Source organism: Truncatella angustata, assembly GCF_020726525.1.
Source record: "Truncatella angustata strain MPI-SDFR-AT-0073 chromosome Unknown BKA67scaffold_11, whole genome shotgun sequence".
Classification (NCBI taxonomy): domain Eukaryota; kingdom Fungi; phylum Ascomycota; class Sordariomycetes; order Amphisphaeriales; family Sporocadaceae; genus Truncatella; species Truncatella angustata.
This window is the reverse complement of record NW_025763391.1, coordinates 575,311-596,491: the sequence shown is the minus strand read 5'-3', so window position 1 is coordinate 596,491 and position 21,181 is coordinate 575,311. Positions and strand designations below refer to the sequence as shown.

The 21,181-nt window shown below is 48.9% G+C and overlaps 6 protein-coding genes across 6 annotated transcripts; 5 read left to right on the top strand and 1 right to left on the bottom strand.

Annotated features, from left to right (window-relative positions):
* Positions 1 to 1,206: 1,206 nt before the first annotated feature.
* On the top strand, positions 1,207 to 3,332 carry BKA67DRAFT_651224 (heterokaryon incompatibility protein-domain-containing protein; the record flags this gene model as incomplete). The annotated part of the gene is made up of 2 exons (XM_046106063.1): positions 1,207 to 1,286; positions 1,359 to 3,332. The coding sequence occupies 2 exons, from the start codon at positions 1,207 to 1,209 to the stop codon at positions 3,199 to 3,201; spliced, it is 1,923 nt and encodes a 640-aa protein (XP_045951945.1). The 3' UTR covers positions 3,202 to 3,332.
* A 3,298-nt stretch (positions 3,333 to 6,630) lies between these two features.
* Positions 6,631 to 7,526, top strand: BKA67DRAFT_541653 (putative short-chain dehydrogenase; the record flags this gene model as incomplete). The annotated part of the gene is made up of 2 exons (XM_046100972.1): positions 6,631 to 7,005; positions 7,068 to 7,526. 2 exons carry the CDS (start codon positions 6,631 to 6,633, stop codon positions 7,524 to 7,526), a joined length of 834 nt encoding a protein of 277 aa, XP_045951944.1.
* Positions 7,527 to 8,514: 988 nt separating this feature from the next.
* BKA67DRAFT_664508 (putative dimethylaniline monooxygenase) lies at positions 8,515 to 10,250 on the top strand (the record flags this gene model as incomplete). The annotated part of the gene is made up of 2 exons (XM_046108390.1): positions 8,515 to 8,551; positions 8,605 to 10,250. 2 exons carry the CDS (start codon positions 8,515 to 8,517, stop codon positions 10,248 to 10,250), a joined length of 1,683 nt encoding a protein of 560 aa, XP_045951943.1.
* Positions 10,251 to 11,224: 974 nt separating this feature from the next.
* BKA67DRAFT_112345 (uncharacterized protein) lies at positions 11,225 to 12,825 on the top strand. The gene is made up of 4 exons (XM_046094902.1): positions 11,225 to 11,879; positions 11,944 to 12,214; positions 12,268 to 12,376; positions 12,441 to 12,825. Exons 1-4 carry the CDS (start codon positions 11,479 to 11,481, stop codon positions 12,752 to 12,754), a joined length of 1,095 nt encoding a protein of 364 aa, XP_045951942.1. The 5' UTR covers positions 11,225 to 11,478; the 3' UTR covers positions 12,755 to 12,825.
* A 748-nt stretch (positions 12,826 to 13,573) lies between these two features.
* Positions 13,574 to 14,423, top strand: BKA67DRAFT_664506 (uncharacterized protein; the record flags this gene model as incomplete). The annotated part of the gene is made up of 2 exons (XM_046108389.1): positions 13,574 to 14,079; positions 14,144 to 14,423. 2 exons carry the CDS (start codon positions 13,574 to 13,576, stop codon positions 14,421 to 14,423), a joined length of 786 nt encoding a protein of 261 aa, XP_045951941.1.
* Positions 14,424 to 15,035: 612 nt separating this feature from the next.
* Positions 15,036 to 17,156, bottom strand: BKA67DRAFT_595780 (major facilitator superfamily domain-containing protein; the record flags this gene model as incomplete). The annotated part of the gene is made up of 3 exons (XM_046105209.1): positions 15,036 to 15,056; positions 15,112 to 16,946; positions 17,105 to 17,156. The coding sequence occupies 3 exons, from the start codon at positions 17,154 to 17,156 to the stop codon at positions 15,036 to 15,038; spliced, it is 1,908 nt and encodes a 635-aa protein (XP_045951940.1).
* Between the last annotated feature and the right edge of the window lie 4,025 nt (positions 17,157 to 21,181).

The window sequence follows — 21,181 nt, the reverse complement described above, 5'->3', positions numbered from 1 at the left end:
TATAAGTGGGACATAAACTACACTTTGTAAATCCCTTACGATAACATTGAAAAAATATGCGACCTAATATTCATCATTATGACGAGCCAAAATGTAAATACTTTGTCTTTAAAATAATCTTGACTTCGCCTATATACGTGGACTTGCTTAATTATTCCTTAAATTTATAGTTTAGCCACCGCGAAACCTCGGTGATATTTCTTAACTAAGAATTGTATTAGTATCAGGGCGTAATAGCCTGGTTATAATAGAGCCTCCGTTTTAAGATATCAGAAGGCACCCAGACAAAAGTCTTACAGCGGAGCATTCATTACTTCTGATAGCTGTAGGGCAATAGTTCCAGCTCTTAGATCCTTCTTTCTATATCGAAGAGTCATTAAAAGCCTTCTCGCCGGCGTGGAAGGGTGATTCATAGAACGTCGCCACACCGATCGGTAACTTCTGAATAAGGATTCTGGTTAGCGTCATCTTTGTAGGCAAGCCCAGCCGGTGCTGTGGCTGGAGAGTTCGTGCACAGCCACGAAAGAATAGCTGAACAACCCCCTCCCTGCTTACCACAAAATCACTTTTGCTAAGCTCACTGTACAAGATACGGTACTATAACTTAGTAAAGATAACGTGGCAAATGGAAGCTGAGCACGATTTTGGCCGCCAAGACCAGATGTTTTTGGTTCATTACGAAGCAGGCTTTCTAGATGATAGTTCGCTGCAAATTTGGGACAGCTGGTCGCACTAGCCTGGCTACATGGGGCCCCAGACCATAAGGCCAAGTGTGTCGTCCAGAGACAGCGCTTAAGAGCACTAGGTTAAGTTAGTCATTGGCTCAATTCATCCGTCGCTAACTATTTCAAGAATCACCGGCAACCCCACTGAGTAGCACCCAGTTTCACACTGAGCAGCGCCAAGTTGCCTAGAGTCCAAGGCAGCAATGAGCAATTCTGAACCAATAGGAAAGGCGACACTCATGTTGGTGCAGCCCGGAATAAACTTGCTGCTGCCTGCCATGAGTACGCAGACTTTTCAAGAGGTCGGTCCACCTAAACTTAAAGAACCTTCCTTCTTTCTTTATACTTCATTAGGCAAGACCAGCTCGCGGCACACCTTGACCGAGCTCACGTCCTAATCCGCATGCAAGGTGCACAACGGTCTATTTGGGTATGAATCTCCTTCCGCGCCCGACCCATATGGACTCGAGCTTGCTGCGCTATGGACACCATGATCTGCGAGGATTGCAGAAATCTTACTCAGCGCAACTGCGACTTCCAAAACAGTCCCAAAGACGAGAGGTCTGTCGCCAGAGTTGTGGCTGCTGCTAACAAACGATGCCGGCTCTGTCAAACTGTGCTAAACAAGCTTAGACGCCTACGGCCGGATCTAATCCCAGTCGACAAGGACAACCCCCGATTAGTTACATTTTTTTTATACGTTCTGGCGGATAAGAGATTATCGATGGATTCGGCAGAAGATTTCAATATGATGTATTTACGGGTTTCTATCATGGAGTTACGAATGGAGTTCCGCGTACGTCCTATGGGAGACTACTTTTTAACGAAGAGACCCTCAGGTGACGATTGCAATACGAGGACAGGAACTAGTTTCGTCATAGCTGCGGAGTGGTTTCATGAATGCATGGCAGAGCATGACCTTTGCGCCACGCTCAACGTTCCTAGAGACTGGATCCCGCATCGGCTGCTCGACGTTAACCCGAGATCTTCATCCCTAGATATGATTAAACTCGAACAGACCAAGGACTGGCAACAGCCCCAACGATATGCCACTTTAAGCCATTGTTGGGGTGCTTTGAAACCTCGCAGACTATTAATTAATACTGAGAGAGAGTTTTTACGCGGAATCCTCTTGGGATCATTGCCAAAGACTTTCCAGGAAGCTGTTCGTACAGTTCGAACTTTAGGAATCCAATATCTTTGGATCGACTCTTTGTGTATCATTCAAGACTCGGAGTTGGACTGGAATATCGAGTCATCTCTCATGGCTTATGTCTACGGCGGAAGTACGCTAAATATTGCAGCTGCTGCATCTGATGATTGTGCCGGTGGGCTATTCCAGAATCGGCCGGCATCTTATTTTGGACCCTGCTTGTTATCAATCATGAGCCGCGACGAGTCGACGTTATTACCATATCAAATTCACGATGAAGATCTTTGGGATTTCGAATTCGAGACAGCTAAGCTGAACACTCGTGCCTGGGTAATGCAGGAACGCTTGTTATCACCTCGGACACTTGCCTTCACCAAGACACAGCTTTTCTGGGAATGCAGGTGTAAGCGGGCTTGTGAGGACTTCCCTGCAAGCTACCCTGTCGACTATTTTAAACAGCGAACGATGATTACGAACCTGGATAATAAACTCAGAACTCGTGCTCTAGTCGGTGAATACGATGACAAATTAAAGCTCAGCCTCAAAGGGCAGCTTGGTCTTGCTTGGCGCCATCTAATTACGCTGTATTCGAAACAGAATCTGACGAAAGAAGAAGACAAGCTCGTCGCACTCAGCGGGATAGCCCACATATTTGCGCAAGAACTCGGCGGAGTTTACCTTGCGGGTCTATGGGAGTCTACTCTACTGGAAGACCTTCTCTGGGAGGCGAAAGCAGACTTTCATCCCCGGCGGCGGCCTTCAACTTACCGGGCTCCTTCCTGGTCATGGGCTTCCATTGAGTGCCCAGTGGAGTTTATGCAGGGCACTGTTAAGTCGAGTAGGATTACACTCGTTGATGTAAATGTTCAACCAGCGACAACTAATAGCCTGTTTGGCAGAGTACAAGGCGGTTATCTTGTACTTCAAGGGAAGCTGTTTCTTGATATTAGTGCTTTGTTGAACACTAACACTGGTTTTGGGACATTGTGTTCGAAGAAAGGGGGTGTGTATCGGGAAATCGAACATTCACGCTGTATACCAGACGAGAGATTGTGCCAAGAAGTGAGCACTCCAAATATGGAATTGGGAATCTTATGCCTGCCTCTAGTGTCATATGATTGTTGGATTGGAGGTGCGTTCAACAACCATTACGAGATCATAAGAGGCTTGGTTTTAGTGCGTGATACGGGAGAGGCTCAAGGCTATTTCAAACGATGGGGCACATTTTATGGGATGCATTCCGAGTTTTCCAACAACTTGGATAATCAAGCAACGAACGAATGGTATATTAGGGGAAAAGAAGGCACACTTATCATAGTCTGATGTCATATTCACCTGCTTTACGAAGGTAAGAATATTTATGGGATCCACCCAGCAATCTCAGTATTCACAAACTTGTCATAATTTTAGAGGTACTACCAAATACTTTAAACTTGGTTCTAAGTGCCCAGGTCGACTTCGCGTTTACAGATTGTGACTAGGGAGACCTGGATCTAATTCAAGATATGAAGCCTCACGAAGGCGCCGTAGAAACCCTTGCTAGAGATTTGCAGGTTCCTATATAGTAATCAAGCCGAGAAATAAGGACATAGATACTATGACGACCTGTACCACTGACAGCTGCGCGTAAGGATCGGGCCGATTCTTACAGCGGCGACCGCACCATACTGCCAGTGAGTCCACGACCGCGACCACGTGACCACCCTAGTCTACATTACATAGATCGATCTACCTAGGTTTCACCTATGCGTACACTCACCGTCAAAGTGGTCCACTAAGTATATTCAAGCCTAGTAGTACTTTAGTAGCGGACTCCACTCCAGAGGTTTGTGGACAACTATTTATATATGCATTTAACCTGGAAAGCCATTCTAGTAATCTGTAAGATGAGACGACAAGAGCCGTGCAGCGACTATTTGGAAGGTGTAATCGATCTAATTTTAAGGGCATACAAAACAGCGATACCTAGTGTGACATAAGATCCAGAAAGAATGAAAGGCCACGCTAAGAAGCTCGACAGCCGGGAAGGTTCTAAAAGACGCTTACTTCCAAATATAGCATAGAGACAATGAACGTAATTATCTGCAAATAATAGTAGGATACCGAGCATAGGTTTCAATTAAACATGGAGAAATTACCATACAACTGCAAGGGTACAGTGAAATGACTTGGGACCAAGATGGGCCATGCTAGTAGTCAAGCGAGCTGGGGGCCTATTCTTGAGATCTAACCCGACTATGCCAGTGAAAAGGCTTAAGGAAGTTGTTTATCACCGTGCTCCGCAAATTCTTAGCGGATTCAGTTCTTGGACTGGGACCTGGTCCCATGGCCAAAGTTCGCGCCTATCAAAGCCAGTTCTTTGACTCGAGGATGTCCGTATACGTAATGATTGCGTATAGAGGCGCTTGGGAGGCATACGAAGGCAGCCGCCACAGAAAAGATCACCTTGAAGATTCCGACATCCCACTTGTTGCGGTGAGATGTCGAGCGAAGCTCGCCCCCTAAAGAATGCCAGCTAGAAAAGGTCAGTGGGAAACAGAGCCAACCATTTTATGCCAGTCGGCATCTTGCGACTATGAATGACCCATTGGCGGATTTGAATGGTCATTAGTGAACAGAAAATGGGGTTCAGCAGTTGTGTTTTAATCTTAGGAGGTCAAGTCCACCCGAATGCAGGCTCATACTCGATCTATGATTTTTCGGGAGAGGCATGGCGTAGCAATGCTCATCGGCCAATCAACTATTTTTCCAAGGCCTCGTTCTTTCTAAAGAAAAACAGGAAAACTTCAACTGCTTGACACCGCAAAAAGAAAAAAAAAATACTCGAGGTAGTGCTATCGTGGATACATGATTTTAGATACGTTGAGGGGCCGAATTCACAATTGGCCTTGCAGGCTCACTACAGCCCGCTATCGACCCAAACCCGGTTATTCCGCGTTCAAGCCTTCGTATTTGGGCATTGTGTATATCGTGTCAATCGCAGCAATAAAGAAAAGTGTGGTCCGTTCTGGAATTATTATACGAACGAACTCGCTCCTCGTCTTGAATTGTTTGAGGAACAAATTCTGCAACTTTCGGCGTCCTCGATACATTTTGCTTTTAGTCAGGTCCTTGGGAATGGTTCAGATTTGTATACCCATAGTGGGGAAGCATTTGACAAGCAGGCTTGGTTGAAATACAGAAATTCTATGATGACCTGCGGGCATTAGCTCAAATCGAAAAAGGCCTTTTGGGCCTTTTCATGATATGAGAGATCCGGTGAAGGAAGATATTCTTGAAATCGGACAGGTTTTATCTAGTGCCCTCGTAGAAGGGTATATTGTTCTCGCAGATGGAAACGATGCGCAAGCAAACTGCGTTGACGTTGACTTGAAGCATGGGGATCTCTCATGCCTCTTTCGAGGAGTTGGTCGACGAACTCCTCTGTCAGAAAAGGCAAACTGGTTTTGATATAGTGAGCTCATGCGAGCTCATGAGTAATTGGCAACATGTTCAGTTTGACAACAATTTCTTTCTTGGCAAAGAAATAATCTCATTCGGATTACTAATAAGCATTTTGTTCTTCTGAATTGAAAGAATGCTATTCCATTGTCTAGTAATGCTGAAAACCATACAGAAGCACACAATCGAATGACTAATTAGATGAATACGCTTCATCATGTGTGAATTGCGAGTTCCTCAACCCGAATTCTGATTTGGGTGGTGAAATATTTCGCCAAGAAGTACGCTGACAAGCCGGGCTAAGAATAAAGTTCTCTGCCGTTATCACTTTTATTGGTAATGAATGCAACTCAATCATCCTGTGTCCGCCTTCTTGATGCTGCAAATATCGCAATAACCTGCACGAGAGAAATGCCCACTTACTGTAGCTACGAGTGTCACAGAAAGTTGTCATTTGTAAATACTTCATTTCAACCAAGGCCAAGAATGAAGCTAACCTAGATATAGGGCTTGCATTGCCTGAACGGTGCTCCGGTTTCGCCTGAATCTTCCCAAATGTAATGGCGATGGGTAACTCGCAAAAGTAGCTTGCCGAGGCGGGTGAGATTTCGGGCGGATGCAATGGCCTAATCTTAGGTAGCATGCGCCACCGTAGACTTGGTGATCACTCTTGTTGCACGTTGCGGGGCATTAAAGGCCCGGAGTTGGAGGTTTAGTGAAAATTACAGCGCGTTGTCTATGTTGATTGGCGGCCATTATGAAGTATCTGCCTCGTCAGGATAAATGGTCACTATTGACGTTGTCCTATGACTAGCATGGACTCAACATAGTTTCGTCGCACGACAGCTTTGAAAAATTGATTTGCGCGTTAAGGCCCAGCAATTGGTTTCAAATTCAAGTCTGAAGATAACGGAGAGCATGCTATGTAAGTTGGTATCGCTAGCTTTGCCAAGCCGTAATAAAGTTTTAACAGCGCCCTCCACCAGCCGTAGTGTAGCGCACGCTTGTGGGGCAGGATCAACGAGTCGAAATCACGGCGGATGTGTGACGGCCGCAGGTCTGCTACAATATTCCAGATCCCATTGCCGGTGGCTGTACGGCGGGTACGCACTTGTGAGAGGATAGCCTGTCAGGAACTACTATAGTAAATCGAGTTCCTTATCCGACGCAATTTAAAGTTCGGCGGGTGATCTCTTCTTTTACTGAAATACCTCAGCCACTGATTATTTTACAACCATAAACCGGCTACACATGAGATCCGCGTACATTCATAATCTCAACCAGTATCATCAGTTGTGGCCTCCAATAACCATGTCGTACCAATTGGAAGATGTCCGGCCAATGTTTGAGTTGCGCAACCGCAACTATATCGTCACGGGAGGGGCACAAGGCATCGGTTTCGCAGTCACTCGGGCGATCTGTGAGTTGGGAGGCAACGTAGCAGTCCTAGACGTGCAGCCCAAGCCAGCCGCAGAAGAATTCGCGAATTTGAGTGAGCATTTCGGTGTCAAGACGATATACATTCAGACGGATGTCACCAAGCAGGACAGCCTTAATGCCAGCTTTGAAAAAGCTCTTGCGGAGCTCGGCTCGATAGACGGGTGTGTTCCAGCCGCGGGCATTGCTATTGACAAGCCTTTTGTCGACCAGACTTGGGATGAGTTCACGAGGATCCAAGAAATCAACGTAAGTCTATCTGGATCTGATTCATAGGCTATGGCCGTTTCGAATTAATGAAAGTCGTACAGGTGAGAGGAACATTTTTCACGGTGCAGCTATGCGTAAAGCACATGTTAAAGCATGGGAAGGGCGGAAGCGTTGTGTTGCTCGCATCGCAATCTGCACACATCGGCTTGCCAGGCTATCGCATGGCAGCGTACAACGCTTCCAAGGGCGGCGTGCTGATGCTCATGAAAGCACTCGCAGTGGAACTAGCGCCTCACAACATTCGGGTCAACTCGATATCACCTGGCTTTGTGGATTCGCAGATGACCAGAGACGTTCGCGAGCTCAAGAGCAAGAGGGAAGGCGAGCAGATGTGGATGGCTCCGCCGAATCAAAGGTTGAGCACTCAAAATGATCTTACCGGAGCCGTCATCTACCTCCTGAGCGACGCGGCCAAACACACAACGGCTGCTGATATCCCAATCACGGGAGGACTGCACGCTGGAACGATCGGTGGTCTTATCAGCTACGAAGAGAAATAGATTAACACTAGGAAAATAAAGTGCATCGCCGACATTCTTATTTTGATATAATCTCGTTAATTTTCAAGAGTTTCAATAATGCAATGACTAGAGTTCGTAGATGGTGATCTTATTTAACCATAATTCCAAGCGTTGAATTCAGGCCAAGGATTGGAGCGCTGTAATATGTTGGTCGGTATGCTTCCAGAAACGGCATGTAAGTCAAACAAATGTTGAACATATCACTTCTATCAATAATTGACGTTGTTGATGTCGTAGAGATACATTGCTAGAGTTGATGGTTATCGAAAGTGGAGTGGGTGCGGGCGTATCGCTGCCGCAAGCCCTAACGCTCGTTAGCTGCGGCTCTATGATCGCCGCACCTGTCAATCTTAGTCAAGGGCGCAGCAGTTCGATACGCCCAATTCATCAAACATAACATTTGTTAGTAAGGCATGATACACTAAAGCCAACCTATGTGTCTACCCCAGATCCTGTGGTGTAGCTTATCTGCTATGTGCCATATAACACTAGCGGCTCGGCTCTATCTATTGATGACTATAACCGTAAAATCCATGTCCGGATTGATTGCGGCCACGTACAAGCCGCAGATGAAGGTACTCCAACCATTCGTAACCCATTGGCTCAGCCTCATGACACTGAGTCGCGTGTTCCCTGCCCGAAATGTGTCCCAAGGCCAAGACCCTCTATATCCTTCTGGTCATCGCCTAGATAGCAGGGTGTATCAGCCGCCGCCAGCGGTTAAGGCCCTGGACCCATGATTGCATGCACTACTCTGGTCTAAAAATCCGGGGTTCTTGATAAGAGTCGTGCAGTGACGGGAAACGAGTTCCATATTACAATGTTACTTAAAGAATGGGGCAAGTCGAGATCGCGACATCGTCTAAACAATGTCATGACTTTTGGTTAGACACCCACAATTTGTTCTTCCTTTATCGCCATCTATCGCAGCTCTTGAAATTAGTCAGGATAACTTATCGCCTCGATCATGGATAGCTCATACGACTTGATAATCGTTGGCGCAGGTATGACGTCGTCAACACCATCTCCGCTCACAACAGTATCTGACAACTCGCAGGCTGGTTCGGATTAGCTGCTGCCAAGGCCTGTGTGGAGCTGCGGCCCGAAGACAAGATCGTAGTGCTCGAGTCCGCGGGATCATGCGGTGGGACATGGGCCTCCCATCGAATCTATCCTGGACTCAAGTCCAACAACATGCTAGGCACATATGAGTATCCCGACTTCCCCATGAGCGAAGAAGTTTATGGAGTAAAGCCGAACAACCATATTCCTGGTACTGTGCTTAATAGATATCTGACCGACTACGCACGGCACTTTGGATTTCTTGACCGGGTAATGTTCCACAACCAGGTCGATGGTGTCGAGTCTACAAAGGGAGGCGGTTGGATTCTGACAGTGGCGACACCAGAGGGCACAAAGACGATTGCAACGGCCAAGTTGGTCCTCGCAACGGGATTGACCTCGACACCAAACATGCCAGACTACAATGGCGCAGACTCCTTCAATGCACCTCTATACCATGCAAAGGACTTCTGCGACAGGGCGGATACGTTGAAAGGCGTCAATAACGCTGTCGTGGTAGGGGGAGCGAAGTCTGCGTTCGACGTCGCATATGCCTGCGTTGAGTCAGGAGCTACCGTAGACCTCGTCATCAGACCTGACGGGCACGGACCAGTCTGGATCGCACCGCCCTTCGTCACACCTCTCAAGCGACGGCTGGACAAGCTATTGTTTGTGCGATGGATGACATGGTTTAGTCCCTGCCCCTGGGGTGCCGAGGATGGATATGCTGGGCCACGCAACTTTTTGCACGGAACTGCGTTCGGGAGATTTCTCGTCAAGTCGTTCTGGGATATCTTGGGTTCCGATGTGATCAAGGCGAATGGTTACGACTCGCATCCGGAGCTCAAGAAGCTGAAGCCATGGAATTCAGCATTCTGGATCGGTAGTGGTCTCAGTATCCTGAACTATAGCACGCCTTTATTCGACATGGTCAAAGAAGGAAAGATCCGGGTACACGTCCAGAACATCGATCACTTGGAGGAAAGGAAAGTTTATCTTGAAGATGGTACCTTCCTAGATGCACAGCTTATGATCTGCTCGACTGGCTGGAAGAAAGAGTCATCATTGAAGATCACGGGACTCGACGCAGCAGGGCTCAGCTTGCCCGTCTCTGAAAAGGAGCTGGCCCAGTTGAATGAGGAAGCAGACCGAAAGGTGGTGCAGATGTTCCCCATCCTTGCAGATCAACCGAAACATCGATTTGAGGAAAAGAGAGGAGAGCCACTTCGCTTCTACAGGTTTGCGGTTCCGCCGGCATTTGTCGAGAAGCGCAATCTAGCATTCGCTGGTATGATTTCGACCGTTGGAACCGCAGTGTGCGCATCTATTCAAGGTCTATGGATCTCAATGTTCCTTGCCGGTAACCTCGACAGAGTAGCAAAAACGAATGAAGAGGTCTCAAATGAAGTCATGCTTCATACACAGTGGGGGCGATGGAGGTATCCCTGTGGTTACGGTGCTAGCTTGCCCGACTTCGTGTTCGACTCATTGCCATATGTCGACTTGTTGTTGAAGGACATGGGTTTGAATAACCACAGAAAAAGTGGCATGATCGCAGAACTTACCTCGTCGTATGCGCCAGGCGACTTTGCTGGTCTTTTCCAGGAGTGGGAAGAGAAACACAAAAGTCTCAAGGCATGATGGTCTGGCGAATGTTGAGGACAGTATCACGGTTTCGATTGGGGAAGGATATGACTGTAAAGTAGGATCGAGGCGTTCTAACTACGGGATCTTAATTATGGCGCACACTTCACATAATCGTTGTTGACCAGGGCCGAGAAATGTTTGTACAAAGACTCAACTGAACAAGTGTTATTCATTTTACTTTTTGATGATAATACGAAATTGGCGCTGATGATTTCCCCATACATTGGTCTTCAGGGGTGATGTCAACTATCGCACGATCCCCTGGCTTTTTGTAATCATTGCTTTCCATATACACAAATCACACAAACGTGCACACTGCCAGAAGCACGCTTGGATTCCAATCCGATGCCCTTACGTCGACATAACATTGAATTGAACCAACGACAGAGTACCGATAAATCTATTTATTGCCTTCATCGCCAATTCTACATTTCAAGGGCTTCAATATAGGTCTAGATCACTGCAACATGATCTATGTGCTTTTTCCAGAGGACCAGACGCTAAAATGGACGGTCGAAGACGGATGATAGAACCATTTCCATATATGTACACAGGTACCCGATGGGAAAGGCATGAATCCAAAATAGTCAAAGTACATTCATTATGAGCTACCAAGACTCTTGGTGGACTGCTGGCGGCTACGGCCGGAGTAGGAGCCATTTTATATAAGTTATGTATTAGTCTAGTTGAGCCTTCTAAACTGGTGGCTATCATCTTACTGGTCTCGAGAACATCATGTCCAGAAAAGAAAAGCGTACGCAAGGGGATAAGAAGTTTTTAGAGGATAAACATATAATGTTAGACAAAAAGACATCTCCGTCATAGTTGCGACAAGCAAAGAACCAAAATTGTGCACGGCAAGTGTCACAGATAATCAGTCATCGTAGTTCACCATAAAACTCTATCGACGAAGCCGACGATATTATAGTTTTTCTAATCGACTACTAGGTCAATTGGCGCTGAAGAAGCCGATACCACGACATGGGGACGACTCGAGGAAAGAGTGAAAGGGAGTCAAAAATTCGTCAGAGCCGAGAGTACAAATCGATTGCGCCGTATTGCTAATCCTCAAATAGGTTGAAAGACGGCTGGTGTAAGGGGACACGTCATGCCGCACTGGTTGGAAGGATGGATCGACCAGAAACTTCCCGGTTTTCAAGTAAATCAAAACGAATGAGTATGTGTAGATGAAAAGTGTGAGATCCTATTATTGTTGTCGCAAATGAGCCCTGGGTCTGCCTGGGTCACAAAATCTTACCGAACTTTAGCGCCGAACAGCAATGCGCTACAGCCAATAGTTGGCAGCCGTGGCGCTGATCAAGTGAGCCAATTAGAAAAATTGGTAACAAAACTGCCGGTTTTGGCCTCTCTCTTCGCGCTACTCAGCGAGGCGCGCCGGCGTCTTTTGGGGGGTGATTTCGGGGGGTTGAAAACACCGCAGCCCTTCAATCTTCCCATCGTGAACGTTCCCGTTCCAACAAGAATACGACACCTGTACACCCCTCGGCTCATGCCACACTTTCGCCTGTTCAAATCATCGAAACAGCGGGACATGGATGCCCCGAGAACACCGGAGGCGGAGGATGCCGAACCGTCTGTGCGAGACAGGCTTGGCGCCTTCTTGTGAGCCAGCTACCTTCTCATCACTTGTCGCTGAGTGACGGCAGCTAACCTGAGCATCCGCAAGGGAGGAGAATATCGCCAAGGGCAGGTCTAAGCTCGAACAATCATTAGGGTTAGGTCAGACGCCGAGTGCCATTCCCGATGGTGAAGTTGACATCAGCGGGGATCCGCGCCCCGTAGAGATAGGATGGCATCCAGTTGCTGGTCTTGCGGGGAAGTGGTTCGCTGAGCAGACGGGCCTCGGCAAGATGATCACAGAGGGCGTCAGCAAGTTTCCTGATCCGACACAACACTGGGCCGTCCTCGTCGGCGATTACTGCCATCAGCTCTGGATGGTAAGTTGAAATGTGTCGCAACGCAATCTGGGGTATTGACCGGGTCTAATCAGGATGAGAACCTGCACGTGATTTACACCAATGGCAAGATCGAACGGGATGAGTGGCACACCTACGAAGTGGGAAAATCAAGATTTAATGACGAAGCACTCAAGCAAGCAGGTGAGCCATGACCCGATTGCCTGTTCATGGTTGTCCATCCGAGACTCATACCGCATCTGACTAGGGGAGATGACAATCTTTGCAATGAGGGAGAAGCGGCCCGCATACAATCTTATTGACAACAACTGTCAAATCTTCGCACTGAAGCTGCTGGATTCGATCCAGGTAGGTAAACACAAGGAATTTGCTACAAGCTTTTCGGTCTACCAGAGGGCAATCGGCAAGGGCGCTATCATGGACCTCTTCGTCGATGATCACCCTGACGAGAACCCCAACGAGCGCCCTGCAACACCACCACAAGGCACTGTTCCATTGGCGCAACAGGTCATGGACGAAAAGACGACGAAGCTGGACAGTCACGAAACTGCACACTCATAGAGCAGGACGTACATCGAGCTGTTGGGGAGCCCCCGGAAGAAATTTGAAGAGAAGATGTAGGCAATTGGCATTCGCATGTTGGCCCATGGTATGGTTTAGCATAAGGTTATCGCCATTGTCCCCATGAAGATGATCTCAATATCACCTGTACCCTAGCGCATCACTGCCAACGCACATTCTTGAAATCACCAAAAATTGGCTCTTGATTCCCATCTGGGTCATTGATGCGAATGCTCCGCTTGACACGTGGTATCCTGGAATACCCAAGACCGGACCTGTCTCGAAATTAGAGCCAGTGCTAAGTGTAGATCGGCCGATTGACCCACCACTGGTCGGTGCGTGGGCCGATTGCCTCGGAGTGCCCATAGAACAAACATGACAAACCATCCTGGGGGGTTTTTTGTGAACCATAAAGGCTTGTTTCGCCTAGGAGCAAGGATGCAAAGCCGATCAAAGGGGGGCACCTCTAAAGGATCATCTTGTCCACCAGATGAATAGGCTCAATCCATCTGAACATCGGGGGCAAATGCGATAATGCACGCAGAATGAAGGAGCGTCTTGGCGTCAGACCTGCGTCGCGAAAACATTCGACTCGATTCAAGAGTACCCAAATATGGCTCGTCGCAACCACTTCGGACGGGGAACATAGCGCAACATGCACCACCGCCGCCTCATCTTAGCAATGGCACGAACATTTGAGTAGTATATGAAGGCGCATCAATTACCCCTTCCAAGAGGTCTCTCCTAGGCCATGATATTCATTATACTACTAATTAATTCCACTTGTCGGGTCCGCTTGCCTCTTTACTTTAATCGAAGATGAAGTTTCTCAGCATTGCATTGATAGCAGGTCTGCACATCGGCGCAACCCTATGCGCACCTATCACAGCACAAGGCATCGCAGGACGATCAACACATAATGTAATCTCTCAGCGCCAAAACAAGGGAGGCAACAGCAACAACAAGGCCGGGGCCAGCGGGAAGAGCAGTAGCAGCGGCAATAGCAGCGGTGCGCCGAGCGCAGACGCGGTGCAGCAGGCGGCGGACAACTTCGCGAGCGACGTGTCGACCGTGTCCAACTCGCTCAACACGCTGGGGACGACCACAGACACGGCCACGCGCAAGAAGCTGGCCAACGCCGGCTTCAAAGCCGAGTCCGACGAGGACAACCAGCGCTCCGTGCTCTTCGCCGCGGGAGCCAACAAGGACGCCAACACCAAGATCCTGGACAACACCCCCACCGTCCTCGACGGCCTCTCGTCCATCGCCAAGGACCCCTCAGACGACAACACAGCCAAGCAGCTACAAACCATGGAGACGGCGAGGTGAGCGCGGAATTCTTTTGATTGCGTGCGTGCACATATCTTGCTAACACGACTGGAACCCCAGAAACGCAAATATCCTGCCCAGCATCACCGCGCTGACCAACAGCGCCTTCAAGGCCACCGGCGTCGACGCTACGGCGCAAAAGTTCCAGTCCACGACGGGCAGCAAGAGCATCAAGGCCACGATCGCGTCCGAGGGAGGCGCCAGCAGCAGCAGTGGCGGTGGCGGCGGCGCCGCATCGCCGTCCAAGAGCGGCAGTGGTAGCAGCGGCAATACGCAGTCGACCAAGGGCGGTGCTGCGACGGCGAGTGCGCAGAAGGGAAACGCGAAGGGCAATAATTAAATATGCACCCATCTGGGCCGACTAGAAATGAGATTTTTTGATAGGACGATACTACACGCTTTCGGATGTAGTGTACCAAGCAGGTCTCCTGAACTCTCCCGGACCGCACACTCATCACAGAGGTTCGTGCAGTCATCTGTTAATCGCAACATGGGTGAAAAATGGGTCGAGGCATCACGATTGCAATGCCCGGTGCCATTATTTGTATTTCAACATAGACTTGGGTTACCGACAGAGACTCTTTATCTCAAAACTATGGCGACCCGTGCAGAGGCGCTTCAGTTGAAACCCCAACGCGCTGTCAGTTGATTGGTGGTCGGATTGAATCAGGATTTGCAGTTCCATGGTTGGTTGGTCATGAGATCACCATGGTAATGCCATCAGGCTTGATCGGCCTCTCACTAGATCACTATACAGAGTATTTATCATAACATGACCTTAGCTGAGCAGGTTATTTAGGTTGTATGACTTCTTAGATACTGCGTTTAGATGCAGCCATAGCCAGCAAATGCTATGTGGCACATCAGAAAAATTTGCCCATGCTTATCCCGTAGGGTCGCCTATTACGTCCAAAGCAGCCGACAGGAAGCGGCACGGGCATCTCTCACCTTATCACTGTTCATGTTCTAGGGCCTAATGACACGTTAGTTCCAGACGCAGCTCGAACGGCGAGATATGCTACACCTACCACAGCGAACTTGCTCCGCCTGCGAATCTTCTCTCCATAGATGGCCAGCACCCACGGGACAATCGTCAACGCGGTAGCGATGGCTCCCAGCAAACCCCCAGCAGCAGACTCGCCCAGGTTGATGAACAGCGGGCCCACAACGAGTGGGAATGCGCCACCCAGCATATTCCGACAGAAGGACTGCGCGGCCAGCGCCGAGGAGGCGTAGCTGTGGTAGCTGTCGGCCAGGTAGTTGAAGGTGGCCAAGTAGATGGTGTAGATGCCCATGGTGGCGAGGGCGATGGCGAGGGCGGGCACGATCCAGTGGATGGAGGGTTTGGAGGCAAAGCCAAACATGTATAAGCCGAGTGGCAGGAGGACGCTTGACAAGCAGGTAAAGTAGATTCGGGACTCGGGGGCCTCGACGGGGAAGCGCCGGCGCATGAAAGACCAGAACCTGCCTTGAGACCCGTCGTGGTCTATCTCCGCCGCCCCCACCGCCCCTGTCTTGCGTTGCCATTTGGGATATTTGAGAAGGGACTCTTGGTAGACGCCCATGGCCGTGGCTATGATCGAACCAACAATCATGGCTATGAAGATGTAGCCCGACTGCTCCAGGTTGAAGCCGTGCTGGCGAGAGAACACCAGTGGGATGGACCCAAACGTCAAATATAGGACGGCCCACGCAAACGAAACCCACAATGAGAAGAAAAATACGGCGGGCTCGGTAAAGAGAAGGTGGAATGGCCTGATCAAGGATACTGTAATCATGGTCACGAGCGATGCGTGCTGCTCGTCCTCTTTAAGGAGCCACCTGACTCGTTCAAGCCTGAAGCCGCTTGCAGCCATCGCTTGTTCGCTTCCCCACGTGGTCGTCGATACTGCTTTCTCCATATCGTCACCATAGAATGACTCTTGTCCAACGGCCGCAATATCAAGATTCGCTGGATCTTTGATCCAGACACCAAAGACACCTGCTTTCTCCAGGGCTTCGTACCATTGGTTGAGCTTCTTCGCTTTCCTCCTGAGCAAGACGCTTCCCCTGCTCTCGCTAAAAAACACGGTGAGCGCAATGACCAGAACGGCATCAGCTATGACTTGGTGCCAGAAGACCCATCTCCACCTCGCACCAGCGCCGGTGACCCCGTCGCCTCTCAATCGATACACCATCAAGCTAGCATCCAACGGTCCGAGTCCGGTACCGATGAGAACAGCACCACTATAGAGAGCCATCGGCGTGTTGCGTTCCTCCTTCACCCACAAGTCGGCGATCACCCCGCCCACCATGGTACTGAAAACGCTGCCACCGACACCGCACAGGAACCGAGCGACGAGCATGCCTCCAAGGTTGGTGACTACACCGCAGACAGCTTGAAAGACCACGAATACGATTCCGGACACCACAAAGACTGGGTACCGACCATTGACCTCGGAGAAGGGAGCCAAAACCATCGGAGCAATGCCGAAACCTACGGTGAATAGGGTAATACCAGTCAGGACGGCGGTCCGGGATACTCCAAACTCAGTGGCCAGGAGTCCGGCAGGAGGAGAGTAGGCGCCAGCGGTATATGCCGTCAGGCACGTTGCAATGCATGACAGGAAGAGCATAACATTCTTTTTCGTGTTGGGCAATTTCGTAGGATTCCCATAGCGACTAAGATCCGGACACGGTGGTAAACTGTCATGCTGGGGCGCGGATTCATAGCCTGGAACTGGAAGTATGGTGTCGAACGTTAGGTAAAGGTCAGTGATGGGCATGTCCGCATTCTGTCCAGGCGTGGACGGTTTCTCAGCAAACTGATTCGAGACGACAAGTTCGGACTTCTTGGTTGGCAGTGCATCTTGACTATTTGACACTTGAATCGTGTCAGTCGAATGCGCACTTTCTATGCCCGCGAGCTCGGCGCGGCTTGAAGACGCAGTGTAAGATGAACGATCAGTTCCTGGGTCGACCGGTTCCATCTGTGATTCTAGCCAGCCGGCGTTGGACACTGCAGCGAGTCGAAAGTTTTACCAACCGGATACTCCTTGGCGACAGTTGTTACGAATGTAGGTTTGGAATGCATGTAGACAGCGGGGATAATAACGCAAATGTTTCCCAAGTCCGAGGAATAACGTGTCGAGATCTCAGGTGAGGACTAGATTAGCTCAAGGGAAGGAGGTTTACGCTGGAATTTGTTGGGGCGGTATATTCAGAATTGATATGGCGGTATTATTGCCGACTGGGGGAGCCATGGTTAGATCCTGGCGAGAATACGACCCCAGTCGGAACCACGACATGCATGGGCAAATCATTGACGGGATCTTGTGTGTCCGGACTTGGAAGCTGTTTGTAGCTGTTCAAAATTGGCATCGCGTGTGTTGTTGTTGGTCGGGGCGTTGGAAATCTGGGCGGGAACTGATGAAATCGGTCCACTTTAGCTATCAGCCATGCCACATATGGTGTAGTTGTGACATTAGCGGAAGCTTATCTGTGTCTTGTATGGATCTGTAGATGTTCCCGGTTATTTCCATGCCGGGACACGTGGGCGAGTGAGGGGTCTTTCTCCAATAATCCAATGTCTTCCTCCTTAGCTTGGTCCAATGCTATGTACTACATACGTATGCGTATGTATGTCTCCAAGAGTCTCGATCCACGATGTGAAGGATGCGGCGGTGTGTTAATCAGCAAATTACGGATGGTGTACGATTTATCCAGTCGGCAGCCATGATAGGCACCATAATGCTGTGTAACAAATACGTTGAAGTGATGTCTGCATAAAATCGACAGCAATTCTACGTTTGGTTCATCTCCTCCTCATAGTTCGGCAGGTGTATTGCGTTCACCGGAGGATATCCTGGTAAAAAATGAAATTCGAATGGAAACTCACAAGCTCGGGCCAATTGTGTGATACATGATGTGCTTTCGCGCAAAACGTATGCCTCCGTCTTGGCTATCGTCTGCGCACTATTCTTTTGGACAGAGGGCGGTGCAGAACCAGGGCCATTGATAGTGGGTTCTCATGTGTGCCTGTATGTAAGTTACATACCATGGTAGCACCTACGATAAGTGCGGTAGAGAAGCCGTAGTTTGCATCAGTGTTGGATTGGCATTCCACCTTACTCCTTTCCACCTTACTGATGTATGACATTGCCAAAGTATATGTTGACCTGATGCCGTCAGAAAACAAGAATTGTTTCGAATTGGTGCTCAATCTTTCAGCATTATCATCGGAATGGGAATGCAGCAGCTCAGTTTGCCTGTCGGCTTTTAGCTGCCTGGGTGCTTTATCATTTAGTGAATCTGTTCGAAATATCAAGTGTCATTGGAAAAATGAAGAGCGTTCTTACTGCGGCATCAACCACTCCAGTTTGTATTTGATGCCTAAACGGAATTTTCGCTAAATTGCGAGGTAGTAGGAAAGACGATGGACTCGGGTAAGCACTTAAATCTTAGAAAATGTAGGGGTACAGTAGGCTCTGCGTTTCTGGTGAGCGACTGAGCTCTGAGACTTAGTACAAATAGTGGCCGTAACATGCATGCTTGGCTGGGTAACTCTGCAAGTTCATACGATTACCTGTGTTCTGAGACGGATTGTTGGCGTCAATGCAACCGCATCTTATCATAAATGCTCGAATTCAACGAGGTGTCGTTTTCTGTCGCCAGTCAGTCAGGTACGAATTGATTGCTGGGCAGCATTGAGCGGCACCAAAACGTCGGGGGTTGGAGATGAGAGTACGGATGTCGCTACCAAAGGTCTTCGACCGCCAGGACTTTTCGTACGTACCTTGGCAGCTGCTTGGCAGATTGATTTAAGGTAGCCCCAGCTGTGGATAAAGTCGTCCGCTAAATTTGAATTTTTAGAGGGGCTCTCTCAAAGAATTTAGCGCTCCGTAGTGGTCCTTATTTAGTGAGTCTCAGCGGATTCAGTACTTAAGTGCGCCTGAAGGTAGTTCTGCTCTCAGCTGGGAGCGGACCGTTTCAGCTGGCTGTACAAAATCAAGCGGGCGAAGACCTTTGGTAGCGACATCCGTACTCTCATCTCCAACCACCGGTTTGGCGCTTCTGCCACTTCAAATTTTTCCCTGCTACCCTGTACAATACATGCAAGTTGATCTGGTTGTTGAGAACAAGCTACTTGCACGCGGCTGAATGCCACCACGCGTATGACATCAGAAAGAGACGTGCCAAGGTGCCGAAAGTTTGACGCTACCATTTTTCTCGCCTGCAAAAGCAAAAACACGAAGAACCTGCGCCAATGCATTGGTTACATAATAATTTCACCATAACCTCCGAACTGAATGTGTTGATGCGGAAAAACAGATACAGTTTGACTGCACCCCGGGATCTGCTGCCTGGATTCCTGGTTTTAATCATTTGCTATTCCAGTTGCCGGCCTCGCTCCACTTTCTTGAGCAACATTCAACCACATAGAAGTATCTATGAAAGGTTGTTCTCATGGAACATCAGGAGTCCGTCGCCTGTCCCGAAGCTACTGCTTGGGGTCTCGCTCCATTCGCCTAGGAAACCACATGACTCTTCATCCAGAGTCGAGTTAGTCTTTGGAACAACGTCTTTGTGGCGGGCGGAGGGTTTTGCCCTATGAGAGGCTTAGACTTTCTGGAGACCACTATCCCACAATCGCTTTCATCCGGGAGTCTCTTGTGATGATATAACAGATGTGGTGCCGGAGGGGGTTATGGCCGCGGTCAATTTCCCACCAAACGTCTGTGTGGTATTAGACGGCGATTCACTACCTGAAACCACGGCAGACATTTTTTGCAGGGTATTGATACAAACCCCCATTGTGCAAAGTGCCCACGAGCAACGTCATACATCTAACACTTACCCGATTTGCATACTTCTAGGCGGACAGGCTACTTTTTCAGCCAAGAGGGATACCCCACGTACTTTTGAATATCATCCCAAGCACATGAGGAATCCGACGTGAATTCCAGACTAGTGCTTTTGTGGAATTGGAAATCGGCGAGTTGGCGAGGAAATACCGTGCCCAATCTGATGAAGACTGGAATAAATCATCGTGGTGATTAGATATAAAGAGTGATGCAATGCATCAGTATTGTTGACAAAGTCTAAGAATCCAATCGGACGGACCCACCTCATACAATGTTCACAATCCTCTGCCTGATTAACCAATAAATCCAAAGCTCGACGTTCAGGGGCAGGCTCGGTCCTACCGTCTGCAGCGACTTGCGTTACTGCAGAAAATGAAACCTTTTAGTGATCGGTAGGCATGTCCCCTCGACGATCGTCACAAAAGGATATGAAGTAAATACCTGCATCATCTTACACAGCTTCAGCTTTCCTCGCTGGTACTACAAAGTTAGCGAAGACGTACCAACAGAAGAATGATGGGAAAGCTCTTGCGGTGACTATATTTCCTGTACGGTCTTGATGGCCGTCACGCAGGGCATTCTAGCGGTCTCGCATCGTATTTTGTGCATCGGATTATGTCCTCCGGCCGATCGAAACTCTTTCACGCACTTAACCATCAACAAAGCACGTCTTCTTTCCATGACTTTACCTTGCAAACTAATATAATATTCTTTGAGCAAAGCGAGTTAAGAAAAAGCGGTTTCGCATAATTGGACTGGTTTATGGGACTCTTCATGCCCGAACCTCGTTGTTGATAGTAGTAAATCGTCAACCCACCTCAGCCGAATAGGTCTCGGTCCGAGCTGGTGAGCAGGATTTTCGGCTGCGTTGTGGCAAATAATAAGACCGAGCTTGAATGGTCACGGCGTCCAACATCCATCCTTCATATTCACACACCATTTCTTCTAAAAATGTTTCGAGCGCCGGCCACCACCACTCGACGCGTCGAAGAAGCTTTTGGGCTCCCTGCAGAACTTCTCTAGCCAGCAGATGAATGTTGCACTCGGGGCTTGCTTCGCCATTCTTCTCAAAACACTTTTTACTATTACGGTTCAAGGGACACAGGGAGCAAAGTTGCTGGAGAGCCGTCGGGCACCACCCGACTAAGCTGGGCTTAATCAACGGCCCTTCCCAGTCCAAAGCAATGTTTTCAACCTCCAAACCCTCAGCTAGTGGCGCTTTCTACCTGAAATTGTGTTGGTAATCTGGTGGTGG

Excerpts from the sequence above, each read along its gene's own strand:
- BKA67DRAFT_112345 (XM_046094902.1), top strand. The coding sequence starts at position 11,479 with ATGAGCCCTGGGTCTGCCTGGGTCACAAAATCTTACCGAACTTTAGCG. Across the intron at positions 11,880-11,943 it reads GACAGGCTTGGCGCCTTCTT|GGAGGAGAATATCGCCAAGG; the intron begins GTGAGCCAGCTA and ends AGCATCCGCAAG. Across the intron at positions 12,377-12,440 it reads CGAAGCACTCAAGCAAGCAG|GGGAGATGACAATCTTTGCA; the intron begins GTGAGCCATGAC and ends GCATCTGACTAG.